The sequence below is a fragment of the Cricetulus griseus genome, chromosome 7 (assembly GCF_003668045.3).
Source record: "Cricetulus griseus strain 17A/GY chromosome 7, alternate assembly CriGri-PICRH-1.0, whole genome shotgun sequence".
Classification (NCBI taxonomy): domain Eukaryota; kingdom Metazoa; phylum Chordata; class Mammalia; order Rodentia; family Cricetidae; genus Cricetulus; species Cricetulus griseus.
The window spans coordinates 12,162,117-12,182,669 of NC_048600.1; the positions used below are offsets into that span (position 1 = coordinate 12,162,117).

General features: G+C 45.3%; 1 protein-coding gene across 1 annotated transcript in view; it reads right to left on the reverse strand.

Moving 5' to 3' along the window:
* Plb1 (phospholipase B1) overlaps nt 1–20,553 on the reverse strand; it is a 93,910-nt gene that overhangs the window by 49,159 nt on the left and 24,198 nt on the right. The window contains exons 11-21 of the mRNA XM_027424423.2: nt 15,072–15,130; nt 13,480–13,553; nt 12,861–12,904; nt 9,672–9,780; nt 7,356–7,407; nt 5,682–5,762; nt 3,373–3,438; nt 3,012–3,112; nt 587–668; nt 218–322; nt 22–117 (exon numbers count right to left, since the gene is read on the reverse strand). Of these exons, the coding sequence (XP_027280224.2) occupies nt 22–117; nt 218–322; nt 587–668; nt 3,012–3,112; nt 3,373–3,438; nt 5,682–5,762; nt 7,356–7,407; nt 9,672–9,780; nt 12,861–12,904; nt 13,480–13,553; nt 15,072–15,130 (869 nt within the window). The remainder of the gene's footprint in view (nt 1–21; nt 118–217; nt 323–586; nt 669–3,011; nt 3,113–3,372; nt 3,439–5,681; nt 5,763–7,355; nt 7,408–9,671; nt 9,781–12,860; nt 12,905–13,479; nt 13,554–15,071; nt 15,131–20,553) is intronic.

The following is a 20,553-nucleotide window of genomic DNA, read 5'->3' on the forward strand; positions in this document are numbered from 1 at the left end:
CTTACACCACACAGTTCTTACCATGTTCCTCCAGAGGGCAACAGCTGAGCGGGCATGAGTCTTGCCACTGAAGTGGAAACAGTCAGGGGCAAAGAAGGAGTTGTCAGGCAGGCCCTCCTAGTCATCAAGCAGAAAGGGAGGATCAGTTACAGATGGCAAAAATGCAGCTGTGTACCCTCTGGGGGCTCGCCTCATCCTCAACGCATCATTTCTTTACCGGGGTCCGCGGCACGGCCACATTTTCAAAGAATGGCTGGAGAACCACAGTGAAATCATCCCTAGTGTCATATCGCCGGCTGTTGATCAGCTCTTCAGTTCTTTTCTGCAGGAGGAGATAAGACACAGGGGTTGGAACAGCTGGAGAAACACAATGAAACCAGGCTCATGTCTTACCATCTACTTTCAACCAACACTTGAATTCCTTCCTAAGGGAGGAGGAGATGGGGCCATGGGGCCTGGTGAAGTGTGTTCTGTGACTTCATTCTGTAGCTTCAAAGAAGCCGCAGTGTGGCCGCTAGCATCCTTGAATGTGCTTCCATTGGCACAGTCCTCCTAGTCACCACTCACTCAGTCAACACAGGCTTACCTGATACTCCCTGTTCCTTTCAACCAGGGCGGCAAATTCTGCCGAGTCATCCTCAAACTTCAGGACACAAGGACACAGGTTCCTGCCAACAAAACCAAAGAGATGCCCCCAGCCCAAGGTCATCATCCCAAATGAGTGATGCAAAGCTTTGGCCTGAGCCTCGATTTAATTTTTAAGTTGGAGGCATCAGGAACCTAAGCCTGGGTCAAGGGAAGCCACAGAAAACATCCACAAACTTGCTCTTGGAAACAAGACCTTCCTCCTGATGTCTGGAGGAGTGATTTTATGGAGCTGAGTCATCCGATGGTTGTGTGAAGATGTGCAGACACACACCCCCTCCTAAACAGAAATACTGACAACAATAGCAATAATTGCTAGTACACATCACATATGAACGACGCCAAGCACTATGTATTAATATTTTTAAACCTCTCAGCCATTCCAGAAATTATTATTGACCTTATTTTACAGGTGAAAAATCTGAAGCTGGCACAGCCTGTCATCCTAGCTATTTCATTGGCTAAGAAAGATGATCACAAGTTTGGAGCCAGCCTGGGCAGCTTAACAAGATACTATTCTCAACAGAAAAATGACAAGGGGGATGTGGCACAGGGGGGAGGGCGTCTGTCTAGCATGCATAAAACTTTGGATTCTGTCCCAAACACCCCAAAACTGGGTGTGGTGGTCCCTGCCTGTAATCCTAGCACTCTGGGAGGTAGAGACAGGAGAATCACAAGTTTAAGGCCTTTCTCAGCTATAGAGAAAATTTGAACCCAGCCTGGGATATGCAAGATATGCAAGATATGCTGCCCAAAAATAAGTAAGTAAGTAAATAAATAAATATAATAAAAGTAGAAAGGGCTAGGGATATAGTTCAGTGGTAGCAGACTTCCCTAGTACAACCATGGCCCTGCATTTACAAAGTGGGTGGGGGAGAGGAGATGACCAAGGCTCAGTGCTTAAATAACGTTCTCAAGGTCACACAGCCATAGATGTGATTGCAGTGGGGACTTTGAACTCAGTCTCTGAATTAAACTGTTTCTGCCAGTCTGCAGTTCCATCTGGTAAATCTGGACTTTTGGCCTCGGGGATACCACAGAGGAAGCCTGGCCACTGAGAACAGCAGAGAGGTGGAGAGCATGGTAACATGACAAGGACGCCCTTGATTTCGTCAACATTGACACTCTCATCTTCAAATGGACTTGGCAAATGCCTATTGTGAACTTTGAGTTTTAGTGGGGTACAAGTCTTTGCAATGACCAGTAGCACACGGTGGGTGGCGAGGCGGGGTTGCTTCTTGGGAATCTGCTCTGAAGTGGAAAGAATATACATACTGAATCCCCTGCATGTCCCAGTGACTGGAGAAAGTGGGAGCTAGCCCATGAGTCAGCAGTTGAAAATAGTGTGCCTGACACTAGCTGTGTTAATAGACACTCGTCACTGGCAGGCAGCCTGTTCTGCTCCGAGGTCCCCTGAAGCCTTCTCTAGGGAACCTGTGCTGTCTGCCCATACTCCCCGAGGGAGGCAAGGGTTGGCAGAGTTCTCCAGGGATCAGTGTACCCCCTTAATTTCCAAGAACAAGGCTGGCCCTTGTGAATTATTCATTCAGTAATTCAGCAAACAGCCCCTGAGCCCCTCTTCTGTACTGCAGTGACTCAGTGCTCACAGGCTGTGGGGGATAATCACCACATGGTGGTGACTAATGACCACGTGGTATGCTTAGGAACGTGGTGGGGCCTTGCACAGAGCTAGAGGGCAGGGGAGAAAGGTTTGCACAGCCCCTGTAACCTGGGCAAATGGTGCAGGGGAGGCCTTTCAGGGCAGAATTTGTGGGAAATAGTCATGCTTCGGTTAGAAGAGCAGCTTCCTTCTTAAGGTCACACACACTTATAATGGTGCTAGAGGAAGGCCATCTTTGGTTGGTTCTGGAGGCTGAGGCCAGCCTCTCAAGAGCATCCTTCTGAGGAGAAGACTGTCCTCTGGACCCCGCTGACTCTGATCTCTCTCTTTTTTCTTCTAAGGAGTGACAGTAGCCCTGTGTTTGTCCACCTGGAGTGCACACATGCTGGTCAGAGACACTGTTCTGGGGAAAGGCCTCTGGGAGGTGGTCACTCTGCTCTGGATGTGCTGGAAATGGGTCTTAGCAGTGGTCTGAGTGCTCCCCAAGTCTTACCTATGACCTGACCCCATTCCTAACATCCTCTAAGTCCTGTGGCTGCCTTGGCAATGGAAACAGGAAGATATGCCATATGTGCTCCCTCAGGGAGATTGCTGAAGCCTATACTGATTTTCTTTTTTTTTAATCCTGAGATGTTCCCTGTCAGATGATAATGTGGGGTGACCCTGACAATCCCCACACTCTGCCCTGGGGATTCTGCTAAAGCCCACAACCCTTCCAGAAACACAGGAGAAGTTTCCAGCAGACCTGAGGATCAACCGTGGACAGTTGACTTGAGTTTCTTTGTACAATTCCCTCAGGCCGATGATCTCAATCACTTCCACCATGTTCACAAAGGCCCGGGGAACCTGCAGAAACACAGAATCGGTCACCAAGACGACATGGTGACATAGCATCAGCTTCTCACATGGGGGCTGGAGCTCAGATCATGTGACTTCTTCCTGGCCCCACCCACTTCCTTTCTCTCATCTTGGCTCTCCAAGGATGCCATTGCAGGCAGACGATGGCCAAGGTGGTCTCAGAATGAAGCCAGAGCTGTGTCTAGGCCTGAGGCCACATAAGAGGGCTGTGATGCAGCTACTCAGCCCGTGTGGTCTAAGCTCCGTACCTCTGCATGGAGGATGTCCAGGGCCTTCCTGATGTTGTCTGTGAAGTTCTGGGGAGAATAGTGAACCTGCAGGCAGAGGAAGAGGCTCCTGAGGTCCTTGAGTCACCCATCTCCTCCCTATTAAGCAGCATTGTTTCCCACTGTGGCTTCTCCTCTTTCTGTATTTCAGAGTTGGCAATATTGAAACATATGATTTGTCTTTGGGGGCCTTAGCTACAATGCCTGAACGCATTATGGCTGTCAGGAAAGGGTCCTTTCTTTTGCCTAGAGCCAGAGAAAACTTGAATGGACTTTGTATTGACTAGGTGTAGGGCCTTGGCTATGCCGTATCACTTCTCTCTAAACGTTGGGGTGTTGGAGCAGATGATGACCTCAAGTGCTGCAGTGTAAACAGTCTCTGGTTCTATCATCTGCCCTCTTCTTGTGTGGTCACAGAGTCTGGCCTGAGCCTCATGTGCCTAGCATCGATCGCATCTAAGCAAATGCTTCAAGGATGTAATGAGGGAAAAGGAGGGGTTTGTGGAGACCCAAAACATAAATACACTTTGATTTTTATATCAGTGGTTTTAGAATTCTGTGTGTGTGTGTGTGTGTGTGTGTGTGTGTGTGTGTGTGTGTGTGTGTGTGAGAGAGAGAGAGAGAGAGAGAGAGAGAGAGATATGTATGTGCACATGTAGGCCAGAGGCTGGCAGCAGGTACCTATCTTAGTGGCTCTCCATGCCTCATCTTTTGGGACAGGGTCTTCCACTGAATTTGAGCTTTACTGTTCAGCTAGACTGGTTGGCTAGCAAGCTCCAGAGACAGGAATACCTCTGTCTCTCCTGAGCACTGGGGTTACAGGTGCACCCTGACAGGAGCACACTGGGGCTACAGATGTGCATGAATACAAGCACACTGGGGTTACAGGTGTGCATGGACACGAGCACACTGGGGTTACAGGTGTGCATGGACACGAGCACACTGGGGTTACAGGTGTGCATGGACACGAGCACACTGGGGTTACAGGTGTGCACGGACATGAGCACACTGGGGTTACAGGTGTGCACAGACATGAGCACACTGGGGTTACAGAAGTGCACAGACACAAGCACACTGGGGTTCCAGGCATGCACTGACACAACTGGCTTCTTCTGTGGGTGCTAGAGTTCTCCCTCAGGCCTTCATGCTTGCATGGTGACATTTTTCTTGTTGGACCATCTCCCCAGTTCCATTTTCAGAGCATGGGAGTGAAACCCCTTTTCTAAATGAAATCTACCTGAGAACCCCACTTTACAACAGGGTAAATCTGTGTCTATCAGGAAGTTGGGAGGAGTGCCCAGGTCCCAAAGCCTTACCTGTCCCCAGCAGCCTGTCGGTTCTCCTGAGGGCCCTTTAAATCTTAGCTTTAAAGTTGCTAGCCTCTGGTGACTCTGATGCCAGGAAAGTGCATTGTAAGATGCTGGGGACAGGTTATCCTTTGGGTATGAGCTCATCTCTGCTACCTGAGGTCCCTCACTCCCTGCCCAACACATGTGCCTTGAGTCCCCATTGGCAGGTCTGCTGCATTGTATGCTGAGAACCTCCATGCTGTCTGTACACCAAGCCTCCTCTGTGGACTCTTATTTATGAACCATCAGAACCCCATGGTGATGTGTCCTGTGTTATGAAGAGTTGCTTGTTTTTGGCCCCTGACTGAGGAAAACCCCAAGGACAGAGGTTGTGTTTCTCCACTGGCATAGCGTGTGGCTCAGGTGTGTGTGTGTGTGTGTGTGTGTGTGTGTGTGTGTGTGTGTGTGTGAGAGAGAGAGAGAGAGAGAGAGAGAGAGAGAGAGAGAGAGAGAGAGAGAAAGAGAGAGAGACTCACAGGTGGTATGTTTTGAGGGGTTTCCTTCAGAGGGCCTTGGGAGTCATGGATCAACAGCCTCCATTGTGGGTTTCCCATCAGCCCCAAGAGGTATAGACCTGAGCCTTGCCTCACCACTTCTGTGGGAAATCGTTTTTTCTAGGGACAGCACAAAGGTGGCGATGGCAAGGCCAGGAAGAGCTTCAGAGAGGAGCCAACCTATAATTAGCTATGAAAACAAGTGAGAGTTTCCCAAACAACACAAGGTTATCTTGTTTTCTAGAATGATATGATTAGGCTCCCCTGGTCTTCCAGGTGAATGTCCTCTGGGTCTTAGGGTTAATGGATCCTCAGTTGGATCCATGCCAAGCCATGGACAGAGTCCTGACCTAGCTAGCTATGCTGTTCCAAGAGCCAATGGCCAACTACAATCCTTCCTGGGGCAGGGCAAGGCGGGGAGAGAGGGAGGGTGGGAACGACAGCTTACCAGGTCATTGCAAGAAGCACAGAGGTCATTGCCTCCTATAAACACAGTGATTATCTTCCAGTCCTCCTGAAAGTTTATTGTCTGAAATGAATAGAAAACCAACAGGGTCAAGTAGAAAACTCTCAAAGGGGCAGTCTCCCACACAGCAGAGAGTTCAAAATTTTTTGGCACAGTAGGGCATAGGTCTGTCTCCAGCCAACCTAGCAGGAACTCTCTGACTTTTGCTCTCAGGTTTTAGCATGGCAAAGAAGTGGGTGGGAGATAGAATCTTCTAGAAATCAATTAGCTTGACAGAAGACAGATCATCTTCCATTAAGAAGGAATGTCCCTAACTCAGATATTCACATGAGTTAAAGGCACCTGTGAAAAATCCCAGCTGGAGCTAGGCATAGTGACACACACCTTTAGTCCCAGTGCTAGGGAGGCAGAGGCAGGTGGATCTCTGAGTTCAAGGACAACCTGGTCTACAGAGAGTTCCAGGACAGCCAGAGGTATACAGAGAAATCCTGTCTCGAAAGATGAAAATAGTGGGCTGGAGAGATGGCTCAGTGGTTAAGAGCACCGACTACTCTTCCAGAGGTCCTGAGTTCAATTCCCAGCAACCACATGGTGGCTCACAACCATCCGTTATGAGATCTGGTGCCCTCTTCTGGTGTGCAGATATATATGGAAGCAGAATGTTGTATACATAATAAATAAATAAATAAATAAATCTTTAAAAATCCAAAGTATTTTTAAAAAAATACCAAAATAGAAAAGAAAAAATAAAGTTCCAGATGGTCAGAGCAACATGGCAGTTCCAAGAATATGGAGGGAATAGTTTGCCACCTCTGGATTCTACTCTTCTATGCGAGAGAGTTAGAGAAGTGTTTGAAGTCATCGGGTTGCATGGAAGAGATGTGGGCATATATATATATACTCCACACACCATGGCCCAAGGGTGGCTGTGGCTCTCACAGTATCTTACATTGTCTTTGGCCCACATAAGCTTCACTTCTCTGGCTTCTGCTTCCAAATGAAATGGAAAAAGAATTATAGGAGGGGAGAAAGAAGATGCAGGAAAGTTTGGCAGTAGACACAGACACATTCTGAAACTCTCTTGATAATGGATATTTTGTGGGTGCATTGTATTACATAAAAATAATCAATCTTAACCACCTTTTGCTATTTTATCCACCTGAGACCACCTCCCAAACCAGGTCTGCACTGAGCCTGCACCTCTCTCTTATCTGAGAGACAATCTTACATTCATCTGTAGAACCCAGCTCAAACAACTCTATCTCCCTCCTGAACCCTCCCAAGCAGGGGCCCTATCCCTGTTGTGCCCTCCTCTGCTCTATGCATAACTCTCTTTACAAAGCATGAGTCAACTGTTTCATAATCTTGATCCTTCGATATTGGTCTCCTCTTATAAACTCTTGGTGGATGGGACCTTGTTGTATTGTCCTCATGTATCTACAGCCCCAGCCTTGACTGATAATTCATGGTTACTCTGTACAGCTGACTAATACAGTGATGGGAACTCTATTTGCAAAGGAACAGAGAGGCACAGGGCTCAGATCTGCTAGAAACCTGGCCTGGATCCTCTGCACCTCCTGCCCTACTACTGACTTCTCTGTGTCTATGAATTCATCTTCCATTCTAGGGAGTCCCACCTTGATGTGCCTGACTTACCGGGTCTGCCTTCATCAGACTCACCAGCCTTTGGGCCTGGGTAACCAAGCCTCTGTGGGAACACACAGTAAGAAGATGCATGAGGATCAACGACAGACAGTATTGACTGGCAATTGACTTTGGGGGTGGGAGGGGGCAGGACTAAAGCCCCACCACACAGAGCTTCTTCTCTACCCAGGCTCTTCTCTACTGGGGAGGACTGACTCTCTGAGAAGGGCAGAAGTTTGTGCATTTGAGGGTTGACTCTCAGTGGGTTTATTTTCAGATTGGTGGGTGTATTTAATGATGTATTTCTGGTCTCTATTCCAAGCCAGGCTTGCTCAAGGCATAAGTCTCACATACATGTTTTATGTCATGTGCCACTCAACTCATGCCCATATTAACAGATGCCATGGCCCCCCTTACCAGACAAGGTGATCTCAGTTTAAAATGACTACAGAGCCGAGGATAAGTGCAGTGGCAGAGTGTTTGCTTAGCCTGGACAAGGTCATAGGCTCAGTCTCCACACTGTCAAACAAAAACTGTAACACAGAGATCAACCTGCTTATGGAAAGTCATTGAGGGTGTGAATAAGACTCAAGCAGACCCTTGGAATCAGAGCTACTACTCTGCTGGATAGCATGGGTTTCAATCCCAGGTCTCCCCATGACCAACTTCTGAAATCTTTACCTTACAAACACAATGCTTTCCTTTGTAAATAAAACAGTGGCCTTGCGTTCTTCATGGAGTTGACTCAGTTGAGGGTGACATAAAGAACTTAGTGCCTGACACAAGGCAAGCCTCCTTAGAATGGTTTCCATTGTCACTAGCACTGTCACCATCTGCAAAGTTCCTCCAGCTCCGTGTCCAGCAGGCAACATCCGAGGTCCTCCCTGTCTTAACTACTAACCCAATTGCTCTGAACACTGGGTATCAGACACCTGGGATGGGGTCTTTGAGTCAGTCACTTAACCTGTTTCTCATCAGTGGATGTGACATCATCAGGGCAGCCCCTCTGACTTTGAGTTTGGAATGGGCATTCCATGATCTCAGGCTTAGTTTTTAATCACTGATTAAAAAAAAAAAAAAACACAGGCAATAACCCCTCTGTGTTGTCCACCTCACAGAATTACTGTGTGGAACACAAGGATGACAGCCATGAAGGTATTCTCTAACTGCTGTGTGAATATGAAGGGAATAAAGTCTATAAGACCCAAGGCCAGACCCTGGGGTCAGCTTGCTGTATCTGTTCAGGCTATATATCTTCTATGTGCTATAGTTTCAAGTGTAATATGAGAACACGCCCCCTGCCCCTACTTTTCTCTGCCATCTGGATGTCTTTCCTAAGGCCTAGGGAAAAGTATGGTCACAGATTCGAGGCCTCATGAGCCACACTTTCTGTCATTACTCATAGGCCCTTGACTCTGAACGTCCATGAATAGTATGCAAGCAGTGGGGAGGGGGGCAGGAAGGTTGACCTGCTAGTTTTTAGAGACCATCTGGTCAGTCACACCATGGAGCATGATCTCTGAGTCACTAGACATTTCCTCAGGGGAGCCTTGCAGCCTGGCTGAATTAGGTGCTGGGCACCCTCCTCAGCCAATCCATGCAAGGTTACAGCTCCTGAGAGCTTTCGAATCCAAGATGGTGTCAACCTCACAATCTCCATGGTTTGTGGAGAGAGGCTTGCACCAGCCTTGTCTCTTTGCTTCAGAGGCTTGAAGAGGCCAAGGAAGAAATAGCTGACATTCAGGGCTTTGCTTCCCATGCTAGTGTTCTTCCTATGGCACAGAAAGCACTCAGAGTGAGTGCAGAGCCCAAACTGGAGTGTAAGGAAGGCATGGAGTGTAAGTCTCAAAAACAGCCTCGTGGTGGTGGTGCATGCCTTTAACTCCAGCACTTGGAAGCAGAGGCAGGTGGATCTCTGTGAGTTCAAGGCCAGCCTGGTCTACAAAGCTACACAGAGAAACCCTGTCTCAACCCCACTCCCCAAAAGACTCAAAACCTATAGCAGCCAGCTAATCATGGGGACTCCTCATGAGTCCACTCACAGACACTGCTTCATGAGGAAATAAGGATTAGAGATGAGACCAGGTGATGTACTTGAAGTGTATACAGGGCATCAGAAGAATTTGATTAGTTGCTAGTGTAGGGCTGAGTGTACTCTGCCTGACTTGTGTGTCTGACCTCAAAGGACATCCCCAAGAGTGCCCACTCCAGCCTCTCACCCTGACTCTTCACCCAGACCAAGATTTTCAACCAGCCAAGGCACACTCTCCCAGACACCCCCACTTCTGTCCTCCCCAACTTGCACCCCCCCAGGACACTCAGGCTCACTCAGCTTTGGCTCCTGCTACAGCCTGGTTGAAGGATGCTTCAGCAGTGTTTTCTTTCCCTATGCCAACAGAGAAGCCTTTCAAAGAGGGGTTGAATTCTCGGAGGATATCTGGAAATACAAGGGACATGTTTACCAATGGCCCCAAAGCAATCTTCCCAAGCCCCTTTCTTTCATTGTTTTGTGACAGGGTCACCTGTGTATAGCCCAGGCTATCCTTGAACTGGTGATCTTCCTACCTAAGCCTCTTGAGTGCTGGAATTACATAGCCAACTGTCAAGTCCCTTTGACCATTGGGTGTGGAGAACAAAGCACAGCCCAGCATGGAACAGAATGCTGGGTGCCTCAGACTTTACAGCAGAGGTCCTCAACCTCTCTGATGCTGCGATCCTTGAATATAGTCCTCATGTCGTGGTGACCCCCAACCATAATGTTATTCTCTTTGCTACTTCATAACTGTAATTTTGCCACTGTTATGAATTGTAATTTAAATACCTGACATGCAGGATGGTCTTAGGTGACCCCTGTGAAGAGTCCTTCAACCCCCATAGGGGTCACAACCCATAGGTTGAGAACCTCTGCTTTACATTAGGCACAGCACATAGTAATTTACACACTGAGGTTTTCCCCTTCAGGCACTTGTTTCTGTAAGGATTTTTATTGTCTACTGAGATGATTGTGTGTCTGTACTAGTTTGTATATGTCAATGCACCTTGTATCTCTGGAATGAAACAGACTTGCATATGGTTTCAATGTGTTCTTGAATTTCATTTGCAAGTATTTTGTTGAAATTTTTTGCATCTGTAATCACAAAGGAAATGGGTCTTTTTTATGCTACCCTGTGTTCAGCAGGGTTGGTGTGAGGATGATGCTTGCCGTGTAGCTCCAGGTAGGTGGTATTCTTGTCCCCTCTGCTTTTTGGGATGGTTAGGACTGCTGTTAGCTCTTCTCCAAAGGTATGGTAGAATTCATTAGTGAATCTGTCTGGTTTAGGACTTTTATTCATCGAAAAGTTAGTTTCTTCATTTTCTTCTTGAAATGTTATTTTCATCGATTTTTAAAGATAGTTTTGCTGGATTCAGCAATTTTGATTGGCAGTTCTTTACCTTCAGGGCTTGAATATACAATTCCACACTTTCCTGACTTTTATGGTGGCTAATGAGACCTGTTGTTGTTCTGCTGGACTTGCCTTTGTGTGTGAGTTGGCATTCCCCCTTACAGCTATTAATATTTCTTTGCTTTTTAACTTTTGATATACTGTCTATAATACATTGTGGTTCACTGGTCATGTTGGTTTTGGATTCTAAATATCTCATGTCTTTGAATATTTTTCTCTAAACTTGAGAAACCTTATGCTATAAATTATACTGGATAATTCTGCATTGCTTTAGTATTTATCTCATCTTCTATGTGATCCACTCAGGTTTGGCCTCTTGATCATATCCCAGAGTTCTTAGACATTATGGCCATACTCATTTATTTTTTATTGATACTCAATCAAAGATTTCATTAATCTTGTCCTCCATCCTCGATATTTTTTCTTTTTGAGGGTTATAGATATTGGCAATACTTTCCACTATCATTTGATTTCACTGAGATTTTCATTTCTGACATTTCTATTCCCCGTAAATCTCGATTTCCTTGCCGACTATTTTCCCCTTTGCAGACCTTTTCACCCACACTTGCTGATCATCAGTTTGTGCGTTTGTCTTTAGGGTGGCACGCCCTGCCCTGGAGATTGGCTGATACCATCAGGGCAGAGTTCTGTCTCCCACACCCCTTATGCTGGAGCATCTGCCAGGTTAAACCAAGCAGGACACTGGGCAGAAGTTCTGTCCTGACCTTGCACTGTCACAGCACATTTCTACACAGTTGTTTTACCCTGAACCAAGCAGCTCTACAGGCCACTCCCTCCCACTAGGACCGAAGGTTGAAAGGCTAAGTGTGTCAGGGGAGGCCACCTGGGGGTGACGCCACCTCCGTCATTTGTGAATGATCTTGAACAGTATGATATCCAGCCATCTTGCCAGGGCATCTCAAAACCAAGATCACCACACTCACAGAAGCAGCCCAAGTCACCTCTTAGCAACAGGGGACAGGTATACTCACGACACGGAACTGTACCTATTTAAATTCACAGTTTTCTAAGAACTAAAATAGACATGAAGTCGGATCAGGTGTGCTAATGGGTAAGTTAAGCATCCATCCCTACTGTCTAACCTTGCTGGCTTAAAACTCAACTAATGTCTTGGCCCAAAATATGTACCAAAGGGATATGTACCCAAAAAAGCAGTAAGAATAAAACCAACTAGTCCCCTCCCCCGCAGGCAAAATCCTTAGGAGTTTCTAAGAAGAAAAAAATTCATGGTAAATATTGTCCAACACCTTATTAAAAGAAAGTGTGCCTTAAAAATAAACTCTGAACACTGGGTGCAGTGGTGATGCACACCTTTAATCCCAGCACTCAGGAGACAGAGGCAGGCGGATCTCTGTGAGTTCGAGTCCAGACTGGCCTACATAGCTACACAGAGAAACTCTGTCTCAGAAAAACAAAAACAAAAACAAAACAATAAGAATAAACACCGGGATGGGCAGTACTAATGATAATGAATCAAACAACATTATGGAAATCATTGCTAGCATCCATAGCCAAAAAGATTAAAGGCAGAGAGACCCCCCCTCTGAAAACTGTAGTCAGGCTTTAAAAAAAATCATCCGAGTGGGTTGTTGGCAAAGCATTAAGGAAAATGTTGAAAACCCCAATACGGCTGTATTTACACAGCATGAGCAAGGTAACTTTGTCTCTTGCTGCTGCAATTGCTACAGCAAGGTCCTTGTGAACAGATGCCCAAACCTCCCAGGCCTAGGTGGAAAATTTCCCAGATAGACTCTGTGTCCAGAATGGCAGGCCAATCCTTTATTGGACCACTTTTAAATGGTTGCTCTAAGATTTGGTCTACGTTCTCTTTTCTTGTCTCACTCAATTCATTTTTTGGATAAAGATGATTTCCCGTTGAAAAACACTAATTAGCTGAATGAAGAGCCAAGCAGGGATGGCAGCCACGGGCAAGCAGCGCCCCCTACTGCACTCAGCTGCGTCCTGCTGGCTTGTGAGGCTGGTGGCGGCCAGTAGGGGGCGCAGTGGGCTCAGGAGTAGCCACCCTGCCTGCCCCAAAGCACCAATTACTCACTGGCCAGGGTGGTCACGGTCCTGATGTTCTCATCTCCTCCGACGCTGTTGGTGAGGAGGAGGAAAGAAAATGAATGTTGAAAATGCCAGCCAAGCCTAAACAAAACAGATTTCCCTCCTGAATCACAGCTCCGGGTCCTTTACCCATCATTTCTTCACGAGAACTGAAAACCCAAATCAGACCACAACTCCTTCCCTCTCTCCCTGGGCGCCGTAGCAAATAGACAAAGACCTTAAACCCCCACTGCTGCTTCTCTTGTAGTTTTAGCTTTGAGCTCCACTCCCACTGCCTTTCCGGATCCAGAGGGTTTCTATTGTGGCCAGCCTGGTGCCACTTAGCTTCTCCATCACTGTCACTAGCTTACCCTGGTCTTTCTGTTCCTGCTTAGCTTGGAAAAGCCCTTTTTGAAAGAGCCCCTTGTCAGTCCAAAGGAGACAGCACTGGTTTCTAGGAACACTTGTGCACCTTCACTCCCCAAAATTCCCATCCTCCCTCCTGTTATAGGGGCTGTAGTCTTTTGGGGAGGCCAGTAAGTAGAGTTTAGAAGTTTGTTATAGCCCATCCCCCATTCGATGTACTGTTTTCTAGAAGGCTCAAGGGCCTTCTGTGCCTCGCTCACCTCCAGGACAGGCCTCGGTATTGAGTTAGGACGTCCACGACGTTCCCAGGCTTGGACCCGGCCCCATTGCCTGCCTGAAAGAGAAAGCAAATAGTGGATGGGTGTCCCTGCTTTTGCTCAGGACCCTCAGCTAGCTGTCCATGCCCTTAGTCTGGGCAGGGCGCCTAGGAAAGTTCTCGAATCCAGATGGAACCTCCTATGGATACATCTCCTGCCTTTTCTGGGATGAGAGCGCAATCCCGCTGGGAAAGGTGCCATCTATAGCTATACCTCTTTCTGGGAAACCCTGTCTAGATAGCAATTGAGGGCTACACAGCTTATAGCATGTAGTTTTCAAAAGCACATGTGTGAAGGTGCTGTATCCATTTTTGAAAGTTGTGAAACATATAATCAAAGGATGCATGAGCTATACTTTTCTGCATCACATCCTACGCATGAACAGGTGAGAAACAGCAGTAAGCTGTACTTCAGGGCATCTCCTCCCCTGAAGCACATATTTCTGAACTCTAGGAGAAATCTCCAGGTTATGCTCACTACAGTTTGGTCCTAATTCCCTTTTCTACCCGCCACCATGCCATATTTGCTGCCTCCCCCAGGAAGTCCTGAGTGCCTGTGTGATTCTCTACAGCTCTCTGTCCTGAGAACATCTTCTAGGAGACAATGGAGGAAGGTATGGGGTGGGGGAAACCATTCTGAGCAACAACATTAAAAACAGCTCTGATAAAGCATGGTCACTACTATGTATCATAAAGCAGGTCCACATATGAGTGAGTACATATCATGTTTGTCTTTTTGTGATCGGGTTACCTCGCTCAGAATGGTTTCTTCGAGTTCCATCCATTTTCCTGCAAATTTCAAGATTCCATTTTTTTTTCTGCTGAGTAGTACTCCATTGTGTAAATGTACCACAATTTCTCTATCCATTCTTTGGGGGTTGATTTTTTAAATGTGTGCTTTGTTTGGGTATCACCACAGGGCAGCTCCAGAGGTGGGTTTTGTTCATCCCTGGAACTTCTCCTTCCTCTGACCCTCATTTCTCACCCCCACCTCCATAGCCATCAGCACTTGCTCCTAGCTCATCATCCCTCTTCCTGTTTGAGCAGTAGTCTCTTAGCTTTTCTACATGGACAAACAGGACTGGCTGGGCCTTTGGGGACACTCATGGCAGGAGATGCTGTCCTACTACAGACGTGGGCTGTGTAATGTCATTTTGTCACTCATGTTCCCTCAAAGTCCCTTCAACTTCTGAAGCATTGGGAGAGGGAATGTAGAGGCTGGAATGGAAATCACACTATGCAAGGCATGGTGGCTGGGCTTGGAGGGAGGCTTTGGAGATCAGGACCAGAAACAGGCTAGGGTTAAAACCTCAACTTTCAGTCCTACGTTTTCATGTTCACTAAAATCTCCTCTCCCAGCTAGACACAGTAGCCCACAACTATAACCCCAGCATTTGGGAGGTAGATACAGGAAGATCAGGAGTTCAAGGCCAGACTCAGCTTCGTAGTGAATTTGAGGCCAGCCTGAGGTACATAAACCCAGTCTCAAAAGTGTAAACAAAATCTCCTACTCCTTCTACAGTTGAAGCCACCTACCGTAAGAGAGTCACCCATTGCTGCAATCACCTTGATGTCAGCCGGCCTCAGCCTGTGAACTAAAAAGCAAATCTGGGGTAAATTGAAAATGAGGGTTTGGGGGAGACTCTGGACTTACTTTCCCTGTATCTCAGGAAAGTAGTTAAGAAACTTAGCTTTCACAGTGGCATTCCTTACTCCCACCAGCAGCCAACTCAGGCATGAGTAATTTCAGGTGGCATCGCACTCCAGAGGACGGGTGATCATATACATCTCAGCTGTCTTTCCATGGAAAAACCTCTACCACGTTCATGCTTCTTGCAGAGTAGCAACTGCCACCCCCACTGAAGATTTTCATTGGAAAAAGCCCCTGAGGTTTCTGAGGACACGGTATTAACTAACAATGCATGCCTGTGAGACTATAGATTAGCAGTCTTCTGAGTCACCTGGAGAGCTTGTTAAATCACACATGACCCCCCTCCCCCACTCCCAAGAGCTTTAGATTCACTAGGTCTTCAGTGAGTCTAAGAATTTGCTCGTTTAACTAATCCCTTAGACCCTGTGGCTGCATCCAGTGCTGTCTGGGCACCACATTTTGAGAACTATGGAGAAATGCTTTTTCATTTTGAAGCCATGGGCAGTGGTCCATTTCTGCATTTGTAGAAGGGACAGTAACTGTTTCCTTCAAGGTCTAGGTACAAATTTGCTCACACAACTGGCTGCCATTGCAAAGCCTGATGGTGGCTTTTGACATCTTGTTTTGAGATTCTACAGTCACTAAGTATCTTTAGAGTCTTCCTTCCCCCATCATCACGTCTTGAATTCACCGCATACACGTGCACGCACACGCACATTCTCTATTACGTGATTACAGCCTACGTGGCCTTTCCCAGCTTTCCACAGCTACTCTGTGTGGTTAGCAGAACAATATCAAATCACAAACCCAGCTGCACACATTAACACACGCCTACAGGGCTAAGCGTGGAAACTTTAAAATGACCTCTTTCCAAAGAAATCAGGCTATGGTGGGAAGGGGGAAAAGCACACCAGAAAATAAGATCCATCCCCTCAACTCTAAAGTGGGTTATTTTAGCTTGTGTTGACGACAGTCAATTACTATATTCTCAGGGCCATAATAGTGAATTCTCTGAATGCCGACTTGTATGCAAAGGCTAGGACAAGTCTTTGGAGTTGGTAAAACGTGAAGGCAATGGGCAGATTTGCCTCCACAGCTCCAACGTTTTTTTTAGGCTGAGAAAAAAAGGCCCAGATGGCTTAGTGGGTAAAACACTCCTGCCACCATGCCTAAAGACCCAAATTTTGCCCCCAGGATCCACAGAGTGGAAAGAGAACTCCTGTCAGTGGACCTCCGACCTCCACACATGCTCCACCGCACAAGCATGACCACACACATTTATACATGTGCATGCAAAATAAAATTTACAAATATAAAAAGCAGCTCAAACAGATTATAGTTACCTCTTAAATTTGCACACATATATGCACACATATACAGATCTTCTCTGTTCCCCCTACTGTGTGTGTGTGTGTGTGTGTGTGTGTGTGTGTGTGTGTGTGTACAGCTTGTTTCTGAGTGGCTTCTTTAATTGGCCACTCTGTATTCTCAGCCAGAGAGACTATAGGCCATATGAAGCGAGGTTTGGTAGAAGGAGTTGGCTTATCTGGCATTTGATTGTTAGGATACAGGCCATGTATTTCTTTGGTTTAATATTCTGTAGACACTGGTTTGAGGTTTATTAACACCATCACATATGATAAAGACTCAGAAAATTTAGTAAAATACTTTAGCAATTGCTCTCTTTGGAAAGGCAACTATTTTGAGATAAGATTAAATTTATGTGACCTGATTAGATAAATGTTATCTGGAATGAACTGTTCACTACCTTGAAAGAAGTTTGATACTCATCATTAACTCATGTTACTCATGGACATTCCTACAGAGTCTTTATCAGAAGGCCATCCAAGCTTTGGTGTGGTATTATGGACAGTGAACAGCTTACATCAGAGTAAAGATGGGGAAATGGCCTCTGCCCATGAAAAGCCATACTCAGGAGTAGTCAACAATTAGCAGTTTGGTGTTTTATTCTTGAATAGCCCAACAACTTGAATCATCCAGTGCTGTAATCTAAAAAGTCAATTTGCTTTCTTTTTTAGCTAGGGCTTCCCAATCCATTTGTTCTGCAATTTTAAGGATTTTATGAAAATATTTCCACAATGATGGTAATTTACTGACATTAGAATAAAACTCCATTCCTTTGGAGATTTTAATCTAAGTGTATATGGATAAATGAGCACCTTGCACATAGTAGGAGTGCAAGAAAGTCACTAATTTCACTAAGAAATGACACAGGCCTTAGGTGATATATATGCCAGTTTCCCAGATTTGACTGTTATACATTGTATTCATGTATTGAAAGACCACATTGCACCCCCAAAATATCAATGATTACTCTGTATTTGCTATAAAATATTGATAAAACATTACCTTGAGTGAAAGATTATGTGATAGCAATTTTACAGATCTCAAGGTTTAAATAAGAAACTTGGGGTTCAAGGAAGATATAAGGGAGGGTTTGAAGGGAAGAAAAGAGAAAGAAGAAATGATGTAATTATATCTCAAAAAAGAAAACATGATAATGGATTGTTTAGGGAATAATAAAAACAAAGCCTGTAACTTCACAATAAATGGGACAATTTTTGTCTAAGCATTTCTGAGCCACTATTGTTTAAATGGGCTGATGTGGAAACTATGGATGTAGAAGGCTAACTCCACTGACTTATCTATTGGACCTTCTCATTTCTACAATTTTAAACCTCGATGGATGCTGACTTCCAAACAATGTCCTCATATCTACCCTCCAGTTCACCAATTTCATTTCTACTCTTTTGTCTATGTTGTTTAACGTATCAACAGGGATCCTGTTTTCAAGAACTATTTCCCCTTTTAATTAGGGTACCAATTTTCACAATCCTATTTTCATATTTCAAAGTTACACAAGATTCTTTAGCATTTTGGTGGTTCCTTCATCAAATCCTCAATTTGTTTTTATTTGTTTAAGCATACTACATGTATTTTTAAAATAACATTGGGATAGGAAAACACTTAGCTTAGTGAGCCTCTTGGGGAAGAATCTGAATTTGCTCAGTAGGCTGGTTGTATTGAGGGACAGGCAGACTCTTAGTCCCCATGAGGCAACATTTCTTGCTGATGGCAGGCTACACCAAGCCACAACCTCCACTGAGCACTAGCTATTGGGTCACAAGAGGTAAAAGGTCTGGCAAGCGACTGCCTACTGCTGGAACATGGTCATTTCTCACTGTAGCTTTGGGAGAGCTCAATTTACTCACCCAGGGTAAACAAACAGTATTGGGAGTTTAGAAAGAATCAGTGGCTTAAGCGAGTGTACTTTTTTGTTTCATACTGCTGGTGATAGCCACATACACATAATGTCGGGTGCCTCCTAGTGTCGAAAGCTACAGGTTATTCCCACTGCATGGAATTAAAATTAGCAGATTATCTTCAATGGAGAGCCAATGAGCCACGCCTCCTCTCAGTCCTCAATGCTACTTACTTTTGGAAAAAACTTAAGTCAGCAGTAAACCCCCAAGTAGATATTTAAGTCATCCAGCTATATGAGAGGAAGGGACAGCTAATATCGATATCAGTGTTTATAAAGCCATAAAGCACTTTGCAAACTCTCCAGGTATACAGGCAAGCCTTTTACCTTTATTGAATTCCAAATGCTAATGGGCCATAAAAAATGACTCACACCAACTTTCTACAGCTCATCCCCAAAGTCCCATGGATCAGCTGATGTGGTCTACCACCCATAAGCTCTGGTGTGTGAGAACAGGCACCTAGGCCACCAGGGACCAAGCCTCTGATGACAGGCAGTTACCCATTTTGTAATATTTTGATCTGTGCATCTGTGGATTGAGGGGATATACTAGGAGAGGACTACAAAAAGGGGCTTGAAATAATTGGCAAGGCAAAATAGTTGCTTTACACCATAGTCTTAGTGACAATATTTGGGTGGTGATACTGTAGCCTAGTTGACATATCAACTCTGAAAATTCACTGGACGAATTTAAAATTCTCAGTAAGTCAGAGATGCTCTGTAAGTATTTAGTGGCTCCTCCCATTTGCTAAGCCAGTGGAGGTGTAAGAAATGGACAACTCTAACAGGATATAGTCTCATTTGATCTCATTTCAATTAGCAATCATGGTCTCCAGAAGAGGAGAAGAACTGACCAGAAAATGGTAACAATCAAACAGTAATGTGTCTTTTACTGAGGGTTCCTTTTTTTTATTTTTATTTTTTTTTGGTTTTTCAAGACAGGGTTTCTCTGTGTAGCTTTGGAGCCTATCCTGGCACTCACTCTGGAGACCAGGCTGGCCTTGAACTCACAAAGATCCACCTGCTTCTGCCTTCCAAGTGCTGGGATTAAAGGTGTGCACCACCAATGCCCAGCCCTTTTTTGTTCTTTAAATGTGGAAATACTTCAGTTGTAAATATGGTTAGAATACTCATAGATCAGTGGTACAAAAATGAAGTGTGTTTTCCTTCTTGCCCACTTATCTGTGGCTATTTTCCTGATGGATACCTTCCAGGGGACTCAGAGGTCTAGCCCAATACTCTTAAATGAGTGTCAATTTCACTGGACAAACATTCGTGGTTCAGTCCTATGCCCTTTGGGTAGCTCAGTGGAGGCTTGGATCAACTATCTGTTTACTTAAACAGTGCCTATCACTGAGGTATCTCAGATTGCAAAGTCTTGAGATCTCCAGTTCTTGAATCCTTCAAGAACTCATAAACATAATGGTCACCAGGGTCAGTGAGTAAGGGAAAGACTGTACTTTATCTGGTTCTAGATGTGGAGATAGGTTCTAATGGATGGTTGCCATGACAGGAACAGTTTAGGGAGATTGCAAAATACTTTACATGGCATCCTTTCAGAATGATAAGATTAAAATAGACTATTAAAACCTCCAAGCTGATATTATATCTCCATTTAGATATATGCATATCTCTATACATACACCTCTATCATGTTTTAAAATAAGGGTTTTTACTATGGGAGGACACATGTATAAAGATGATCATTTCTTTCTGCTGTTAAAGTCCGACTAGTAAATAATTCAATAGGAATGCAGTGTCATCAAACATAGGAGCAAGGAGTCTAAAGACTAAATTCATCTTTGTATAAGATCTGTACCACTTCTGTGGGGCTTGGATGTGGTCCTCCAAATACTCAATTCTAGAGGTTTGGTCCTCAATACGGTGGTGTAGAAGAGGTACAGACTAAAGAGCTGGGCCTATTGCAAAGTCACTGGGAGCTGGGAGCTGGGAGCTGGGAGCTACCCTTGGACAGGGTTAATGCTGGCTGTGCAAAGTGAATTAGTTCTTATGAGAGTGGGTGGTAACCCCAACACATTACTTGTTTTGTCAATGCTCTTCCCATTTCTCTACCATGTTTTAAC